The 19,007-nt window shown below is 56.2% G+C and overlaps 6 protein-coding genes and 1 non-coding gene across 7 annotated transcripts; 4 read left to right on the forward strand and 3 right to left on the reverse strand.

Annotated features, from left to right (window-relative positions):
• Positions 1–1,157: 1,157 nt before the first annotated feature.
• On the reverse strand, positions 1,158–3,654 carry J3D65DRAFT_669687 (uncharacterized protein; the record flags this gene model as incomplete). Its single annotated transcript, XM_066803219.1, has 6 exons — positions 1,158–1,378; positions 1,436–1,640; positions 1,680–1,869; positions 1,923–3,082; positions 3,226–3,480; positions 3,538–3,654. The coding sequence occupies 6 exons, from the start codon at positions 3,652–3,654 to the stop codon at positions 1,158–1,160; spliced, it is 2,148 nt and encodes a 715-aa protein (XP_066653011.1).
• Positions 3,655–4,350: 696 nt separating this feature from the next.
• J3D65DRAFT_464924 (citrate synthase-like protein) lies at positions 4,351–6,346 on the forward strand. Its single transcript, XM_066796464.1, has 6 exons — positions 4,351–4,737; positions 4,799–4,863; positions 4,921–5,005; positions 5,055–5,102; positions 5,153–5,213; positions 5,262–6,346. The coding sequence occupies exons 1-6, from the start codon at positions 4,630–4,632 to the stop codon at positions 6,305–6,307; spliced, it is 1,413 nt and encodes a 470-aa protein (XP_066653012.1). The 5' UTR covers positions 4,351–4,629; the 3' UTR covers positions 6,308–6,346.
• A 634-nt stretch (positions 6,347–6,980) lies between these two features.
• On the forward strand, positions 6,981–8,477 carry J3D65DRAFT_631988 (mitochondrial carrier domain-containing protein). Its single transcript, XM_066800969.1, has 5 exons — positions 6,981–7,143; positions 7,337–7,468; positions 7,517–7,613; positions 7,672–8,344; positions 8,404–8,477. Exons 2-5 carry the CDS (start codon positions 7,340–7,342, stop codon positions 8,456–8,458), a joined length of 954 nt encoding a protein of 317 aa, XP_066653013.1. The 5' UTR covers positions 6,981–7,143; positions 7,337–7,339; the 3' UTR covers positions 8,459–8,477.
• Positions 8,478–9,593: 1,116 nt separating this feature from the next.
• J3D65DRAFT_t118 lies at positions 9,594–9,694 on the reverse strand. The gene has a single exon. It is a non-coding gene; the product is annotated as a tRNA-Asn (tRNA).
• Positions 9,695–10,507: 813 nt separating this feature from the next.
• On the reverse strand, positions 10,508–11,778 carry J3D65DRAFT_465062 (uncharacterized protein). Its single transcript, XM_066796465.1, has one exon. The coding sequence runs from the start codon at positions 11,440–11,442 to the stop codon at positions 10,675–10,677; it is 768 nt and encodes a 255-aa protein (XP_066653014.1). The 5' UTR covers positions 11,443–11,778; the 3' UTR covers positions 10,508–10,674.
• Positions 11,779–12,115: 337 nt separating this feature from the next.
• J3D65DRAFT_652531 (uncharacterized protein) lies at positions 12,116–15,020 on the forward strand (the record flags this gene model as incomplete). Its single annotated transcript, XM_066802454.1, has 7 exons — positions 12,116–12,216; positions 12,274–12,669; positions 12,723–12,794; positions 12,852–12,929; positions 12,985–13,467; positions 13,516–14,231; positions 14,283–15,020. The coding sequence occupies 7 exons, from the start codon at positions 12,116–12,118 to the stop codon at positions 14,678–14,680; spliced, it is 2,244 nt and encodes a 747-aa protein (XP_066653015.1). The 3' UTR covers positions 14,681–15,020.
• Positions 15,021–15,165: 145 nt separating this feature from the next.
• J3D65DRAFT_465426 (Dolichyl-phosphate-mannose-protein mannosyltransferase-domain-containing protein) lies at positions 15,166–18,082 on the forward strand. The gene is made up of 5 exons (XM_066796467.1): positions 15,166–15,563; positions 15,651–15,781; positions 15,841–16,393; positions 16,442–17,390; positions 17,441–18,082. The coding sequence occupies exons 1-5, from the start codon at positions 15,426–15,428 to the stop codon at positions 17,893–17,895; spliced, it is 2,226 nt and encodes a 741-aa protein (XP_066653016.1). The 5' UTR covers positions 15,166–15,425; the 3' UTR covers positions 17,896–18,082.
• Positions 18,083–19,007: the final 925 nt, after the last annotated feature.

Here is a 19,007-nt window from a genome sequence, read left to right on the forward strand (position 1 = left end):
GCGAATCCAGTCGAGACGTACATACCCGGGCAGATACATGCACGTAAGAGGCAGAGAATCAACGCGATGGCGCAAAGAGGCAGCAAACAAGTACATCATATAGACTCAGGACCACAAGGTACAAATTTCCAGTAAGACACGACAGAAACGGCAGAGGACGAGAAGAGGGGGGACCAAATTATTGTATCATACAATCAAAGCATGCATGCAGAGCTTCAACCTACCTATCCACCTCCCACCACAACCACAACCATCCATCTCATCAAATCAAAATCAAACACAAAGCGCAAAAAAAGGCAATCAAAACAGGTTCAGCAAGTACATAGGTATACAGAACAAACCCGCTCCTGCACCACCCTTTTCCTCTTCCGCAACCCTTCATGATGGCGCAGCTACAGCAGCGGCAGCCTCCCCTATCTACCCTTCAACAACGTCGTCCGCCTCCTGAAAGAAAGGAAGGAAGGAAGGAAGAAAAAATAGAAGAAAGCCAGCAATGCATGCGTGCATAACATGCTATATAACTACCTGCTGTCATGTCCGCATTTTCATTCGCTCGCTCACTCGCATCCCATGCCAACTCATTGCCTTCCCTTGTTTTTTTTATGACTGGCTTGCCAAAGTTCCACCGCCGCCGCACAAGAGAGAGAGAAAGAAGAAAAAGAACCCGTCCTTGAGGATGCAGAAGAAAAGGGGCAAAGGAAGAGGGAAAGAAAAAGAGGGCCGAGTGACCGTATGGTGGATCAAAGGATGAATAGGTAAATGCAAGCAAGCATCCCGACCACCCCCACCACCCCCGTTTACCTCCATCCATAAGAGATAACCCGCCGCTCCGATCAAATTGACCGAAGAAGAAAAGGCGAGAGAAAGAGGGGGAGATGAAGGGTTCCATAATAGTGGAATTACCTCTCCCCGCCTCATACGATCCCCTTCTCGCTTTCGCCCCGCAAGCTATGCAGATTTTTTGAGGAAAAAAGCAGAGTAAAGCCACCACCGATAGTATCCACCGCCATTCCTGGTACAGGGGATTTCCTGATTTGGGTCGAGGGTGCACAAGATGCAGCACGCGAGCAAGGAAAATGGAGAGAGTGGAGCGGTCAAGTGCTCGCAAGACCTGCGCAGCAGGTACTGGGCCGACCACCTATGGTATTCGACCCCAATCAAATGCCAGGCAACTGAAAGCCGAAGCCAGGGACCGGAGGCGGCACGCCAATGGTGTGCGGTTCAGGACGAGGCTCGCCGCCCTGGGGAGGACGGGGGTCCGGCTTGCGGAACCTGGAGCCATGGCCGTCGCCCCCACCGCCGCCACGGTGACCGTGGTGGCCGTGTCTGCCAAAGTGTTTTCCGCCGCCGGGTTCGGGGCCGACGCGCTTGCTCATGGCTGCCAAAGTAATCAGCCTTGGTTTCTTTTTAGCGTTGGAAGTGATTTTGAGCATACCTTTCGACGAGACACCCGTGCCGATCTCAATGTCGGGCTCTTCAATCACCATGCCAGTCTCGAGCGGTCGGCCGCCCGTGCCGCCGTACTCTGAGTTGACGACCCATTTGAGATCAGCCTCGGTTAGGCGGTTGATGGGAATGATGCTAATGCCGGTGCTGTAGTCGCTGCATTCTCGAGGGCCGAATCCAACTCCCCAACGCGTCTGCCAACTGTTAGTCAAAAACGATGACCGCTGCCGCACTGTTGGACTTGCCTGGCGAGCCTTTCCCAGCACTGTCGGATCCTTCATCTTCTCCATGCCTAGCTTGGCAGCAACCGAGTCTGTGCGGTTGACCATTTTGACAAACGCGTGGTGCTTTTCAGCGTTGACAATGCACGTCTGCACTGACCCAAACTGGCTGAAGATGGATCTCAACTCTAGCTCCGTACCACTGCATCCAATTAGCTTGTGAGACGGCGTGTCTTGTCTTCTTAGAAAGCTTACCTGACACCACCAACAAACAAGGTGCGACTAAGAACTTTGATGTTTCCATCAGGGAGAGAAGAGTCGTGCTGGACGTACTTTTCCTGCGGAGGGCCGACAGCCTTTTGCTGTTGTGCTGCTGGGCCTGTGGGAATCGGCGGACCCTGGTTGACGGCAGGGGAGTTGCGGTGTTTGTCACGTTTCTTACCTTTGCGACCACGGCCTCTGGTTGCTGCACCCTGCTGCTCGGCGGGCTGAGCGCTTGGTCCAGCGTTGTTGGCACGAGGTGTGGTGGCAGGGTCGTAGATACCATACGTTGGACTGTCACGTCGATTTACAGGAGACATGCGCCGACGCTTGCGATCAGGAGACGGACTACGATCATGGTTCCTGTCGTGGGTACGGGCATTGCTGTCCCTCAATCTAGGATCTTGAGCAACTTGCTCAATGGATTGGCTCAGACCGTTGGTCCCGACCTGTGCTTGTCCGTTTTGACTGAAGGCGGCCGCATTGCCGGCAGAAGCCGTCTGATTCTGCGCGCCTCCCATGGCAGCGATGATTTGTGCTATTTGCTCCGGTGACCATCCTTGCTGCACCAAGGAGCCTATGAATTGCACAAACTGGTCATTGCCTACACCGGGCATGCCTGGAAGGGCCTGGGGCGCGGGCTGACTAGGCGCAGTGCTCGCCGGCACGGGAGCTGGAGCTGGAATAGGATATCCAGTCGCGCCGTTACCTTGTCCTTGGGCAGGAATACTATATGGTGGCATGGGCGCCGCAGTCACAGAGGGGCCTACGCTATGCTGTTGCGGCTGCTGAGCAGGGGCGACATACTGCGCGCCGTTTTGCTGAACAGCTGTTGGCGTCGGTGTCGAAGGCTGCTTGCCAAGGTTGGCGAGGCTGGCAAGCAGAGAAACTGTACCAGAGGGCTGAGCATTAGAAGTAGCAACAGTTGGTGTTGAAGTCTGCGCTTGACTAATTGGACCGGGACCGAAGTTGATGGGAGTCCCCACTGATTGGTTGGCTGCCAAAGGCTGCATGAGGTTTTGAACATGTGCAGCGCTAGCAGTGTAGGCTTGCGTCGTCTTACGCGCTGCCAGGCGCTGTTTAAAATCGGCGAGCATCTGCTGTGGGAACGTGTTGCCGCGCTCCCAAATCTCGATCATCTTGCTGATTTTTTCCTGCAAAGAAAGAGTGAGTACATTTCACCGTATGGTGGCAGCGAGTCTGGACGAGTTTCGTGACTACAATGTTAAAGAATAACAGCACGACTGGTGTTTTGCGGTCATGGCCTTTTGCTTCGCTGCGGCTTGTTGGGACATACCTTTTGGTCTTCGGGCGCACTCTGAATGAGATCGTTCATCATGGGAGTGAGCATCTGAGTCGCAATACTGACGCCTACAGCGTTGGGAGTTTTGGCGGGGTCATATCCCGATGCCATGGCATCTTCCTTGTTCTGACGCGCCTTTTCGTTCCATTGGCGCACCACAGCGTCCAGTACGTACAGAACGCCCAGCTTGTGTGTTGATTCGGTCGCGGAAAAGCGGTTGCTGATGGCCTGGAGGAGGGCAGGGCATTGCTATCGAGAGGGTCAGCCGTTGCGCAACGACATGGTCAAGGAGCGATCGGAGCGTACTGTGGCGTTGTTGATGCAGAGGTTGGTGATGGTGGTGATTTTGGTCTTGTTCGCTCCTGGGGGTTTCAGCGCAGACAGCGACAGCAGCAGGCTATTCAGCTCTTCCAAAGCCGACATGGTTACTTGTGGGATGGGGCGACGAAGCCCGTGTTATCCTCGATCAAAGGAAGTGTGTGCGCGCAGTCTAGGTCTAGCAAGTTGTGGGGTTGAATAGGTATGGTGGAGCGGGCCGCTACGTCACTTGATCAACCTAGGCAGAAGATGGGAGACGATGCAGAAGAGAGTTGGCGACGTGTAGAGCGAGCAGAGCGCGAGGTGAGGTCGCAAGCTGAAAGACGTCTGGTGCCGCAAGTGGTACGAGGTGTGGAAGCGGCGAGCCCTGACGCGCACGTCCAAGGCGCAGAAGAGGGCAAGCAAGAGGAAGTCGCCTCACACGGCTACTGGCAAGCTGGTGGGAAACGAGGCCGTAGCAGAGTGAGCAGTGAGAAGTGTACCGAAGGTGTAGGACTGCCTGTTCAGGAGGCGTCGGACTGACGATCGATCGCGTTGAGGGCAAGCCGAGAGTGAAACGGCACGTACGCCAAGACCTGCGAGGGCCGCCGGCCGGGAAGGCGGTCACGGGCGGCCTTTCAGTTGTCCGATGCCCTGGTGCTGTGCTGACTGATGGCCTGACGTACGGTACGGTACCAGTCCCTAACCGAATTCAGCGAATCCGTGGGGGAGCGTCGCCCATGCGGCTGGTGGAGCACGACAAGGCGCAATCGGCGGGGACGGAGCAGGCCTGGAGCAGCAGTCGGCGCCAGCTGCAGCGGAGAATGAGAGAGCGAAGGCCGGAGAGGGATGGTGTTGTTGATGACGAGAGAGGTGTGCTGAGGCCGGGGGAAATATTTCGGGGGACGGCTGGAGAAGCGGAGCGCAGGCCCGGGCACAGACGCACACCCGACCCGGCTGTCATCGCCCGCGTCTGCCCGTGCCAAAGCTTTCCGACTGTCCTGCTGCCAACTTCGCCCTCCCTCTCCCTCTGTTGAATTTATCTTCGCTCCTCTCCTCTCCATCTCCCTCTCCTCCCACTGTCCACCCATCCCCCCCACAATGGCTTCTTCCATGCGCCTCGGCTCGGCTGCTCTGCGCTCCTCGTTCAGGACGCCTGTGCGTACCTCGGTTTCCAATGGCCTGCGCTTCTACTCGAGCAAGACCAGCGTAAGCTCCCTTTCCTCCCCCTACGATTGCCTCAATCATGGTAGCTGACCCTCGACCCAAGTCCCTGAAGGAGACCTTTGCCGCCAAGATCCCCGGCGAGGTTGAGAAGATCAAGAAGCTCAAGAAGTAAGCACCCGTCCCCCACCATCCGTGCCGCAGCTCGGTCCTGACGTATAATTGAAGGGAGTACGGCAACAAGGTCGTCGGCGAGGTCACCCTCGACCAGGTCTACGGTGGTGCCCGTGGCATCAAGTCTCTCGTCTGGGAGGTTTGTACATCTAGCGCTGTCGCCATCGTTTAAGCTGACATTGTACCAGGGTTCCGTCCTCGACTCTGAGGAGGGTATCCGCTTCCGCGGCAAGACTGTAAGTCGAATTGTTTGCTACACTAGCACGGCTCATCTGACAGACTTTAGATCCCCGAATGCCAGGAACTTCTCCCCAAGGCCCCTGGCGGCCAGGAGCCCCTCCCCGAAGGTCAGTACCGAAAACCCAAGAGTGGGAGAAGCTGCTAATCGTGGATAGGTCTCTTCTGGCTCCTCCTGACTGGCGAGGTTCCCACTGAGCAGCAGGTCAAGGACCTCTCCGCCGAGTGGGCTGCCCGCTCCGACCTCCCCAAGTTCGTCGAGGAGCTCATTGACCGCTGCCCCAACGACCTCCACCCCATGGCTCAGTTCTCCGTCGCCGTGACTGCTCTCGAGCACGAGTCTAGCTTCTCCAAGGCCTACGCCAAGGGCATGCACAAGTCCCAGTACTGGGAGCACACCTTTGAGGACTCGATGGACCTCATTGCCAAGCTCCCCACCATTGCTGCCCGTATCTACCGCAACGTGTACAAGGACGGCAAGGTCGCCCCTGTCCAGAAGGACAAGGACTACTCGTACAACTTGGCCAACCAGCTTGGCTTTGCCGACAACAAGGACTTTGTTGAGCTCATGAGGTTGTACCTGACGATCCACTCGGACCACGAGGGTGGCAACGTCAGCGCGCACACCACCCACCTGGTCGGCAGCGCCCTCAGCTCTGCATACCTCTCCCTTGCCGCTGGCCTCAACGGTCTGGCCGGTCCCCTGCACGGTCTGGCCAACCAGGAGGTCCTCAAGTGGCTCGTTGAGATGAAGCAGGCCATTGGCAACGACCTCAGCGACGAGAAGATCAAGGAGTACCTCTGGAGCACGCTCAACTCGGGCCGCGTCGTTCCCGGCTACGGCCACGCCGTCCTCCGCAAGACCGACCCCCGCTACGTCTCGCAGCGCGACTTTGCGCTCAAGCACCTGCCCGACGACCCCATGTTCAAGCTCGTCTCGCAGGTCTACAAGATTGCCCCCGGCGTCCTGACGGAGCACGGCAAGACCAAGAACCCCTTCCCCAACGTCGACGCCCACTCTGGTGTCCTCCTCCAGTACTACGGCCTCACGGAGCAAAACTTTTACACTGTGCTGTTTGGCGTGTCGCGCGCCCTCGGCGTGCTTCCCCAGCTCATCATTGACCGTGCCGTCGGCGCGCCCATTGAGAGGCCCAAGTCGTTCAGCACGGCGGCGTATGCCAAGCTGGTCGGCGCCAAGTTGTAGAGGGACCGGGACAAGATCTAGAGAGAAATAGAATGGTTACCCACGTTGTTTGTTCATAGGGAGCAATAAAAGCAGGATCATGGGGTTGGCGCTCTTTCAAACGCGTAGAATGTATTAGCAGTGCAATGTATGTTGATGAATGACGATGCCGGTGCCTTGAAACGCGTGCAGCGCCCAACGGATGGTGAGTGGTGAGCTCCGCTCAGTCGCGGACGCGGCGTGGGTGCGGGTCGCACAAGGACGGCGACGGTCCGGCTGTGGGCGCAAAGTAAAAAAAGGGAGTCGAGGGCCACAGCACAGGGCAGGGCAGGGCGACAATGGGGATTGAGAGCGAGGCCAGGGGCCGGATGGTGCAACCGTGGTTGGCGGACTTGGGTCGAGGGCCGTGCGCTTCTCTGGGGCGTTGGGGTGGTGTTGAGGCCTGGGGAGCCAGCCCGGACACCGAGACTGTTGAGCGGGAATGCCCGCCGCGAAATGAAGTTGACATGCACCACGGCACGCTCGACGGTATTCCCGCCGCCGGGGCTCACTCTCTCTATTGTTGTGCGGCATCGAGCGCAGTCGGCCTGCGAATTCCAGGCCATGGCGCACATGCGGCTGCCCTTTTGCGCGCCGTGGTTGGCTGGTTCATCTACATGCTATGCTCTTAGCCTCAGCTCACCTCACCCACCCTGTGGAGGCGCCCGACAACCGCAGCCCGCTGATTACCACGACCTCCACTGCACCGACAACACCCGAACCGCAGTCAGTGCTCAGTCGACGCTTTTGTTGTTCTGACACCTCGTAACCCTGTTGTGGTGGGTTCCATTTCCGTCACCGGCCCCCCCGGCGTAATTGTACGTAGTCCTAGCTCCAGTCCATCGCAGCGACACGACGCTCGTGCGTTACTCAGCTCCGCTCATATACATTCCGCTGCGCCCACGTCCTGTCCTCCCCTTTCCTCCTCCCTCCATACCATTCCCATTCTCTACTTGCGAAGAAGCACCCTTTTGCCTTGGTCAGGCCCCGTCTCACAGCGTACGCACCAAGATCATGTCCACTCCCGCAGCCACCATGGCAGGCGTCGAAGCGCCCCCCGCAATTGAAAAGAAGCCGGTCAAGTTCAGCAACTTGCTGCTTGGCTCGGGTCTGAACATGTTCGAAGTGTCGACGCTGGGCCAGGTGAGTTACTACCTATCATCCCCATTGAAATCAAGCTAATCCGCGTAGCCTCTGGAAGTGGTCAAGACAACCATGGCGGCCAACCGCGCCGACGGCTTTGGTGGTGCCATTGGTAGAATCTGGGCTCGTGGTGGTGTCCTTGGATGTAAGTACCGGTCTTGTCAGCATATTCAAGTAAACGTCTAACAATGACCCTTCAACAGTCTACCAAGGTCTCATTCCCTGGGCTTGGATCGAAGCCTCGACCAAGGGCGCCGTCCTCCTGTTTGTCGCCTCGGAGGCCGAGTTCCGCGCGCGCACCATGGGCGCCGCCCCCTTCCTCGCCGGCATCACAGGCGGCATGGTCGGTGGTCTGGCGCAGGCCTATGCCACCATGGGCTTCTGCACATGCATGAAGACGGTCGAAATCACCAAGCACAAGGTGGCCGCGGCGGGCATGAAGCCCCCCGGCACCATGGAGACGTTCATGGACATTTACCGTCGCGAGGGCGTCCGCGGCATCAACAAGGGCGTCAACGCCGTCGCCGTGCGCCAAGTCACCAACTGGGGGTCGCGCTTCGGGCTGTCGCGCATCGCCGAGGACGGCATCCGCAAGTTCACCAGCAAGGACCATGGCGAGAAGCTGAGCGTCCTCGAGAAGATCATCGCGTCGACGCTTGGTGGCGGTCTCTCCGCGTGGAACCAGCCCATCGAGGTCATTCGCGTCGAGATGCAGAGCAAGGTCGAGGACCCCAACCGCCCCAAGAAGATGACGGTCGCCAACGCGGCCAAGTACATTTACTCCAGGAACGGCGTCAAGGGCTTGTACAGGGGCGTTACTCCTAGAATTGGTTTGGGCGTTTGGCAGACGGTCTGCATGGTTGCTTTGGGCGATGTGTAAGTCTTTTCTCGATCCTCTCACCCTCACACCAACCTTTGCTAATGTACAACGACAGTGCCAAGGAGTGGGTCGAGAAGGTCACTGGCGACAAGGTCACGGCTAAACACTAGACGGACGGCGTTTTTTTACATATGGTTGGGGGCTCACTTGTCGGTCGGTCAGACTGGGTGGGCCAAGGGTCTGGCGAATGATGGGGGGGGATTGCTACTTCTACGACTTTGTCGGGCTTTTGCGTGCCCGTTGTGGCTGAGACGAGTTACGAGCGCTCCAACAACTACTACATCTACATCATTATCGTCATCATAATTATCAACGACGACTATTTGTCCTTTTTTTTTTTTTCAAGATCGAAGCTCAGATGGGCGGTTGTAACGTTCAACAATTTGCTGCTGCGACAGCAGCCGGAAGCTTTCATTGAACGCCAGCATTACCCTCCTACCTCCTCGCCATTCACAAAAGCAACATGCCAAACACTCATCACTGCGCTTTTCCAGCTCTCATTGTTTGTTGTTGTCGTCGTCCAGCCAGCCAGCAGCCAGACCCTTGAAAACGAGAAGGGAGCTTGGGGCACCCCAGCACAGCTCAGCTCAGGCCAAATAGCTAGGGCCGAGCCAGCGCTCACTCCCTTCCTTCTGACACTATCCTTTTCGCTCCGCTGTGGTTGGCTGGTTGGCTGCTCCCCACTCTATCGTACGGTGGTAGATGGGCAAAAATGGGCATCCGCGGTCCACAAGTGCTTTGCCGCAGCCCGCAGCGTGTGTGACCTGTTTTGTGGAAGAGGCTGTGAGGCGTGTGGGTCGTGAGGTCATTGTGATGTGGTCATTTGCTTTTCTGTTTGCTTGCTGGTGGTAGACGATGCGTGCGAGTGAGTGCTTAGGGTCGCTTTGTGGGTTGGAGGCAGTGTTGGGATGTGTCTCCGCATGTGGTGGATGTCTTGTGTGTAGATTCATATTGTTGCTTTGACCGACTGCTGCTGAAATGCATCCCTCACTCACTCACTCACTCACTCATTCACTCATTCACTCGCCTGGTCGCTCGCTTATCCAACGTGCCCTTGCATGCAATAAGATGAAGAACAAAAAACAGCATGAAGATACGTGCACCCCACTCTCCTACACAGTTCCTCCATCCACGTCCAGTACTCCGGCTTCTGTCCTTCGTGCCATATTTCCTCGGCTGTACGAGAGGAAAGCAAAAAGAAGTCCCTCGCGTGTGTCTACAGCCCCACAAAAGGGCAAAAAGAAACTCTCCCGGACAGGCTTGAACTGTCAACCTCCTGATTGCTATCAACTGCTGAAGCAGTCGAATTAACAGTCAGACGCGCTAGCCAATTGCGCCACGGAAGAAATGGCTGTTTAGCTGTTGTTGAAATCCAGCGCAGAATTTATGAATATATACTGTTATCAAAAAGGACAAATAATTGGGAGCGGTAGCAATTCTTGGGCTTTGTTCTGGGCACAAACGGTTTCTGAAGAGTGTGAAGCAAGTTAGTAAGAACATTAATTTGGGGAGGGTGTAGACAGGCCGTCATAAGGTAGCTATATGCGTGGTGTATGCGTTAAAGGTGAGGGCGGTGATTGATGTTAGGAGGGCGGCCACGACTTTCACAGTCAAGTGGGGTGCACCTGAGAATTGCTGGCCGTGTCCACGAATACAGCGCAACAAATTCATGAATCGAGATGTTTTGGGAAAAGCAAGGGAGGAGGGTAATATGTGGCAGGAAAAGAGATGACGCGCGAAAATCGAGAAAAACGAGCAGAGGGGAAGCAAAAGAAGAATGAGCCGGATTAGATGTCCTAGTGGCGGAAGCTACAGTCCACACACGTTTCTTTTCAGGCGGGAGATGGGAGCTTTTGCTTGTTCGAACAGCAGAGTGATGGAAAGAGTTGACGCGGTTTATGTAATCCACGTGGGAGCATTCGAACGGTTTCGAAAGATGTATTCCGGGAGCATTCAAGCGCCGACTTGTTGACAGGGTAATTGTGTATGACATTGATAGGGAGTATTCAGGGTTGCTTCACCGATGATTTAAGCAGCGAAGGTTGACACAGCGAATTAATCTGAGATGTCCACGCTCCAATTGACCGAGACCACAATGTGGGGTACGAAACTTCGAGGGCAGCATATCCAGCATAATGAACAACAGCAAAAAGAAGAGCCACAACGTGCATTTCACTAGAGAACTCGCTTCTTGGAGCCAAGTCAGTCTGTTTTCACCAGGAAATCCATGCTTGAAACAGCGCGAGGCTTGACGGGCTGGATGAGGCGAGACAAGCCTTTCATCTTCAGCCTCGAATTTCCCAAAAGTCGACCAGCAAGGAATGCGTCAACCAAGAATGAATGAACATCGGCTTTGCAGCCGAAACCAAGACGACCAATTTGCCGGCTGCAGGCATGGATCGACGCCCACCAGCGGCAGTTTTGGCGACGAGAGAGGACCTGCTAGGAGTAGTCTCGAGCGGGCAAGCCGGGTGTGCCCCCACGCGTGGATGATGCTCAGAGGCCGGTCTCCTGCGAACAATTTTCTTAAGACGTGACACACCCGCGAGTCGAGAGACGGCCCGGGGGCAGGCGGGCTGGTTGGTGGTTGTGGAAGTTTGTCGACCAAAAAGAACATCAACGCATACATAGAGCCGGCCAACGCGAAGGAGTGCGGCGTGATGGCCGCCACATTGTGATGGCTCGGCCAGGACGCTCTGATGCGGCTCCCATCTTGCATCATTCCATCTATGGTCGGAGCATGCCGATAAGGTGGGAATACAGATGACGAAAGGTGGCGGCCAAGTAGCGGTCTACCGGCAGCCAACAAGCAGGGCAGGGCAGGGCGTGCAGCGACGGATCCAAGAAGAGCTGGAGCTGGAGCTGGAGCTGGAGCTCCACTGGACGGGAGGGCTCCATTGGAGGCGCTCGGCCGCGATGCTTTCCAGCAAGCCGTCCTTCTTGACCTGCATAGCTTTCTCGGCGCGGACAGAGGTGGTCGTCTGGCAGCGCAAAAATCATCAAGGCGCCCCAGGCCTCGTGTGCCTACTTCCCCACAAAGCGCTAGCATGACCTGGGGAAATGGTCCACGAGCGCAGCTTCTCCAGGCCCACATGACCAGAGTGCAACGAGGATCACGGCGCCTGGTGACAACCGATCTCGAGACCCTTGCCGGGAGCGGAGCATGCTAGAGGCAGCGGACGGGCAGATGATGAACTGAACAAGGGCAACAGCAAAGGCTATTCTTGGGGGGAAACGCTGCGCGTGGCATGATTTTTTATTCTGTCCAAAATATGTATGGCTGGGGACGAATGAAGAGGGCGAGGAACTGTATAGTGCGATATGTCGTGGTGCTCCTGAGGCGGTGCTATCTGACACGGCATTGCGCCCGCGGCGCGCGGCGACTCCGTCAGATAGAGTGAGGTAGGGAGGTGGGCGGTAGCTAGCTGAGGTACCGCACAGTAGCGGGCACAGGAGGGAGGGAGCAGCGCGGACGAGAGAGCTGGAGACACTGGAGTCGAGCAGCAGACAAGTCTCGTTTGTTGTCTTCGAGTCTGGCGTCGTCGTCGATTATATCACATCTGATTCCCTTCCCCGTCCGAGCGGTGTGCGATTCGGTCGTTGGGTGGCCCGGCAGCAGCTGCTGCGTTGCGCTTGGGCGCCCCCGGTCTCTGCCCCAAAGACGTCGCCCGCAGCAGTAGTGTCCGGTCCTTTCCAGTCGTCTCTCAACCCAAGGCACGCCCACAGGCCTACACGAAGCGCTACGTTGCGTCGTCCTGCTTCTTTCAATGCCCGTGATCCACTCGTCAGGCCTGGCCTCCCCAAACCGTCCTACAGCCACCGCCCTCGGACCCTGTGCCCGCGACGTCAGCGGGCCTCTCCTCTCCTAGTCTAGAGAGACTACTGCTACTCACCCGTCATCGTGGAGAGGGCTGCTCCAACCCAGCCCAACGTCCGTCAAGATTTCTCCCCCATCCTCGAGCCGCCGGCCCGCCAATATTCCTCTCCACGCCTTGCGGTCGACCACCTCATCCCACGACGAGAAGACTGGGCCCCGCCATTCCTCGTCCGACTCCGACCACTCGGAATTAGACTCGCTCTGGAGCGAGACGGGCGATCTCGTCGACCAGCTCGCAGACGAAGAAGATCCCTTGCAGGCTCGACTTCGCCAATCGCAAGACCTCGGTGCTGAAGCCCGTCCTCACAAGCGCCATCCGCAGCGCCGCGTACACTACGCCGACGACTCCTCGTCTGGCGCCAACAACGAAAAGGCTGGGCGTATCAAAAAGGAGGACATCCCAGTACCGACTCCCCCACGGAAGGTTGTCTCGCGAGGCGAAAGGTACCGTCGCCCGCCGCAAACGCCGTCTACACTATACTCACAACCATCATCAGGATCCTCGCTGCCATCATGGCTCCTAACGATGGCCCGTCCCGTATGCATGGGTTGCACGGCAAGAAGCTCATGTGCGTCTCCATCCCCTCGACCGCCATTGACTGGCCCAGGGCTGACCTCTATACCAGTTATTTCACCAGTGTATTTGTATCATTAGGGGTTTTCTTGTTTGGATACGACCAGGGCGTCATGTCGGGAATCATCACGTACGTCCAATCCCCCTTGACGGTACGCTTCGGGCTGACGGGTTGTGCGACACAGTGGTTCCTACTTCAAAGACTACTTCAACCAGCCCACCCGCGCTGAAATCGGTACAATGGTGGCCATCTTAGAGATAGGGGCCCTGATAGCATCTCTAAGTGTCGGAAAAATGGGAGATATCTTGGGCCGTCGACGGACCATTCTCTACGGCTCCCTCGTCTTCGTCGTCGGTGGCGCCTTCCAGGCGTTTGCGACGGGCATGCCCATGATGCTGCTGGGAAGGATTATTGCTGGTTTGGGTGTTGGTGCTCTATCCACCATCGTCCCAGTTTACCAGTCCGAAATCTCTCCTCCGCACAACCGCGGAAAGCTGGCCTGCGTCGAGTTCACAGGCAACATTTCTGGCTACGCGGCCAGTGTGTGGGTGGACTACTTTTGCAGCTACATCAAGAATGACTGGGCTTGGCGACTCCCCCTTCTCATGCAATGCGCTATGGGGTCGTTGCTGGCCTTAGGCAGTCTGCTTATTTGCGAATCGCCGAGGTAACATCCAACCCCCACATGGACCATCACCATACTGACGAAAAGTAGATGGTTGCTTGACAATGATCACGATGAGGAGGGTATCGTCGTTATTGCCAACCTATACGGCAAGGGCGACATTCACAACCCCAAGGCCAGAGATGAGTACCGTGAAATCAAGATGAACGTCCTCATGCAGCGCCAAGAGGGCGAGCGGTCTTACAGTGACATGTTCAGGAGATACTACAAGCGCGTCTTCATCGCCATGTCGGCGCAATCTCTCGCTCAACTCAACGGCATCAACGTCATTTCCTACTATGCCCCATTGGTCTTTGAACAAGCCGGTTGGGTTGGTCGCGAGGCCATTCTCATGACTGGCATCAACGGGCTCAGCTACTTGGCCTGTACGATTCCTCCGTGGTACCTTGTCGACTCCTGGGGCCGCAGATTCATTCTCCTATCCGGTGCTGTCGCCATGATAATCTCCCTAAGCGCGATATCATACTTCATCTTCATCGACATACCAGTCTGGACTCCCCGGCTGGTTGTCATTTTCGTCATGATATACAACGGTGCCTTTGGAGCCTCATGGGGACCGATTCCTTGGCTTTACCCGCCGGAAATCCTGCCGCTCAGCATCCGCGCCAAGGGTGCCAGTCTGTCGACCGCGGCCAACTGGGCCTTCAATTGGTTGGTGGGAGAAATGACGCCGATTCTTCAAGAGTGGATTCAATGGCGTCTGTACCTGCTGCACGCATTCTTTTGCGCAGTCAGTTTCGTTGTTGGTAAGTGCTGAAAAAGTGCTGTGGATCACGGCGTGCTGACTTTTGTTCCAGTGTGGTTCATCTACCCCGAAACCGCAAACGTGCGCCTGGAAGACATGAACTCTTTGTTCGGTGATGCGACGTCCCAAATGCCTACTCCCGCGACATTGGCCGAAGCCGAATCCCTGTTCAGCGCAGGATCTCCCGTGCCATCTTTGGACATTCGTCGCAGTGGTGGTCTGGGCGCGGACAATGCCATTCCCGGACTTGACATCAACCCACCCAACGTCAATGTTGAAGGCGGCAAGCCCCAATACAGCAACAACAGCCAACGCAAGGACTCCAATGCCACAAGCCAAAGAGAGGGGCTGGGTGGGTGGATCTCGAACCTCGTTAAGCGCGGCAAGGACAATGGAGAAGGGGACAGCCAGAGTGGCAGTTACCGGCGAATCAACCAGGATGACGAATGAGATTCTAGATGAGCGGTGGACGACATTGCTTTGGGACGGCTTCTGCATGGAGACCCAATAGAGATTCCGCGGCGCATGGGTTCTACACTCTTGGGCTGGCCACGACTAATTGAAGCGGGGCCACGGTGCAGGAGCGAGAGGGAAGAAGAGGGGGTGGCAGGGTCTCAAGGGGGGGGGCAGCAGGCGGGATTTGATCAGTTTGGTTCTCTTTTCTTTTTTCCATTTGGTATAGTGTAGACTGCGGACTCTGCAGCGGCCCAGCGCGCAAACTGCGGCGGAGTCGAGTTGGACGTGTATAGTACAGTAGGTAGGATATATGGGGATTATCATTCATGATGCATCACAGGATCGCGAATCATTGCTTCACATGGGGCCTCGGGACGGGTTGGGACTTGGGCAGGGCCACAGGCACACAGGGCGCGTCTTGCCGTGGAGCGGAGAGAGGGACTGAGGGGAGGGGGCGTAGAGAACACGTTACGAGACGCGCGGAGTTGGACCGAGCCCTGCCCTTGCCTGAGCAGATCGCCGTAAAAAGTGGCCGGGCTGCCCGTGTCCTATTTCCAGCCCAGCATCTCTGCTCCTGTTCCCTGCTCCGCTCACGACTTGGCCCTGCGATTCCCGTTGTGAGCCTTGCGCCCTGCACTGCAAACAACCACCTTTAAACTCAACCTTCCCTCGCTCCCGCACTGCTTATCCATCCTCACCTACCCTCGACCGCCCGGCAGCAGAGGGGCTGCATATCACCATGGCCGACCCCCAGAGCTATGCCTCTGGAGCTGACGCCGCCGTCAACGGCGATGCTCTGCGCAGGAGAAACATTCCCAACGGCAACGGACAGCTCGACCACCACTTGCGCGAGCCCGAGGAAAAGTCGAAACAAAAGGTCAGTCCAGTCGCCGCACGAGCTGTGCCTCCTGCACCTGCATGCCTCTCCCAATGCTGTGGACTGACAGTTGCCCCGCGTCTGCAGACCAAAACTTTCCTCCAGACCCTCGACGAAACCGAACACATCTGGGCGCCCATCCTCTTCACCGCCCTCGCCTTCTTCACCCGTCTCTACAAGATTGGTTTGTCCAACATTGTGACGTGGGACGAAGCTCAGTAAGCCCAAACAATGCCATTGTTTAAGCTGGCAACAGCAGGCTGACTTGCACCCAAAGTTTTGGAAAATTTGGCTCCCACTACCTCAAGCGCGAATTCTATTTCGATGTCCACCCGCCGCTGGGCAAGATGCTGGTCGGCCTGTCCGGTTGGCTGGCTGGTTACAATGGCTCCTTCGAATTCAAGTCTGGCGAGCAGTACCCCGCAGAGCTCAACTACACGTTCATGCGAGCCTTCAACTCGGGCTTCGGCGCCCTCTGCGTCCCGCTGGCCTACTACACTGCAAAGGAGCTCAATTTCAAGCGCCCCGCAGTCTGGCTTGCGACTCTGATGGTTCTATGCGACAACTCCTGGGCTACAATCAGCAGGTTCATCCTCTTGGACTCGATGCTGCTCTTCTTTACATGCACGACCGTCTTTTGCTGGTCCAAGTTCCACAGGCTGCAATACGACCCCTTTTCTCCTGAATGGGGTCTTTGGCTGATGCTCTGCGGTGTTTCGATCGGTTGCGTTACCAGCGTCAAGTGGGTTGGCTTCTTCGTCACGGCTCTCGTTGGCCTGTACACTGCTGAGGATTTGTGGCGCAAATTTGGCGACTTGAAGATGCCCAAGGTAAGAAAAGTGCTGTCCAATATTTCTGCCAAGGCTGACATGGGATAGGCTGAGCTGGGAGCCCATCTTGGATTCCGGGTCTTTTCACTGATTGTGATTCCATTGATGGTCTACATGTTCTCTTTCTGGCTCCACTTCCTCATTCTCGAAAACAGCGGCCCTGGCGACGCGCAAATGAGCTCCCTTTTCCAGGCCAACCTTCGTGGCACAGACGTCGGCAAGGGCAGCCCTCTGGAAATTGCCATCGGCTCTCGGCTCACCCTTAAGAACATGGGTTACGGCGGAGGTCTTTTGCATTCTCACGTCCAGACCTACCCAGAGGGATCGCAGCAGCAGCAAGTCACTTGCTACCACCACAAGGACGCCAACAACGACTGGTTCGTGTACCCCAACCGCTTTGACAATGACTATGTCGTCGGCGAGGATCTCCGCTTCCCCAAGGACCGTGACGTCATTCGTCTGATTCACGCCCAAACTGGCCGCAACCTCCATTCGCACACCATTGCTGCCCCGGTTACCAAGGCCGACTACGAAGTCTCCTCGTATGGCAACGTGACCATTGGTGACACCAAGGACCACTGGACCATCGAAGTTGTGCGCGACGTAGCCTCTAGCGACTACTCCAAGATCCGCACTTTGACGACTGCCTTCCGCCTGAAGCATGTGGACCTTGGGTGTTACCTGCGCGCAGGCACTGTCAACCTGCCGCAGTGGGGTTTTAAGCAAATCGAAGTCACTTGCGACAAGAAGAACAACCCGAGGGACGTCTACACGCACTGGAATGTCGAGAGCCACTGGAATGACAGACTCCCTGCTGGAGACCCTGGCTCGTACAAGTCTCCATTCTTCCGCGACTTTATTCACCTCAACGTGGCCATGATGACCTCGAACAACGCCCTTGTTCCCGACCCTGATAAGCAGGACGATCTTGCCTCCCAATTCTGGCAGTGGCCCATTCTTCACGTCGGCCTTCGCATGTGTGGCTGGAATGACGAGAGTAAGTGACTATTTGGAATTTCTCGAACCATGATGCTAATACTGTCACAGCTGTCAAATACTTCCTCCTCGGAAACCCCTTTGTGTACTGGGCTGGTACTGCCTCGCTTCTTGGTGTTGGCTTGCTCTGCCTGTGGCATCTCATTCGCTGGCAGCGTGGCTACAAGCCCCTGCCCCCTGCTGACTTGGACCACCTCGAGTACTCGGGAGTCTACCCCGTCATCGGATGGTTCCTCCACTACTTTCCCTTCATTGCCATGGCGCGTGTGACGTACGTGCACCACTACTTCCCGGCGCTCTACTTTTCCATCCTGTCCTTCAGCTTCTTGACCGACTGGTTCTCGCGGCGCACCAGCCGCAACGCGCAGATCGCCCTGTACGCGGTGCTGTACACGATTACGATTGGCTTGTTTGTTTACTTCCGCGACATTACATTTGGCATGCAGGGACCCAGCACGCAGTGGAGGCATTTGAAGTGGTTTAATACATGGAGGATCTCGGACTAGATTACTCGCCGGCGTTTTTTCTTTCTTCCTTTCTCCTTCCTTTGCCGCAGTCTTTTGAGACCCCTGATTTGACGCATGGTTGCTGCGATTGCCCCCCGTGGGTGTCTGGCTGGGGTCTGATTCGTAACTCTTTTCAAGCTGCTTATCCTCCTCTCTCTCGTCTCTTACGCTGCTGCTACTACTGCGTCCATGGTTCTCTTGCTGTTTTGCATCGCTGTTGTAATTTTGCTTGTGTCTGTTGTCATGAAACTTTTTGTAAGGGGCATGGATGAATGGGCTGATGGAGCGGGCAGTAGATGTACGGGTACAGACGCCCGGATGGACGGATACATGTATCACTGTCCACGTGGAAGGTTTGTTTGCGTCTTTCATTTCAACGGGGAAAACAACAACAACAACAACAACATCGATGGCTCAGAGCCAGGGAGAAGGTCTGACGACTTGAGACGATGGTAAATCGGATGATTGGTAGGTAAGGCAGGCAGCAGGCAGGCAGGCAGGGCCAACGAGACGGGGGAAAAAGCGAACGATGAGGACACGAAAAACACAAATACGAGACAGCTATGCCGGGAAGAAATAGTAGTCGTCGGGGCGTGCGTGTGTGTGGCAGGGCAGGTAGAAGAAGAAGAGAAAAAGAAGCACGCTGCGTGTAGTTGTTTCTCACTGTCCATCTCTTTTCTGTCTGTTGAGCCATATCTTCTGCGTCTTTTGCATCTTCGCTTTCCTGCCTTTCCAGCATCTCTTTTTACGTAGTCACGGCCTAGGGATCAGCGCAAGGCGTGTTTGTGCGCGTTGGAGTAAGGCAGCTGTAGGGTAGGTAGGAAAGGAGGTGCTGTAGTTGTCAACATCGTCCATCTTTACTGCTGGAGCTGTTTTGCGCGTGCTATCTATGTACTACTGGATTGGTCTGTGATGCATACTGTGTCTGTCTACGGCCCAGAGAGGCAAGTAATGAGATTTGACGTTGAACGTCTTGTCGCTGTCGACGGAGGCCGTCCGGGCTGAGAAGAGATGCCATTTCGAGAGGGAGCGTGTCTGAAGAGAGGAGCATGTCCGAAGTACGGACGACGTCCAGAAACACATCTAGACGTTTGAAGTTGGAGCAAAGACTT

This window comes from Phyllosticta citribraziliensis, assembly GCF_038025025.1.
Source record: "Phyllosticta citribraziliensis strain CPC 17464 chromosome Unknown J3D65scaffold_9, whole genome shotgun sequence".
In the NCBI taxonomy this organism is placed as follows: domain Eukaryota; kingdom Fungi; phylum Ascomycota; class Dothideomycetes; order Botryosphaeriales; family Phyllostictaceae; genus Phyllosticta; species Phyllosticta citribraziliensis.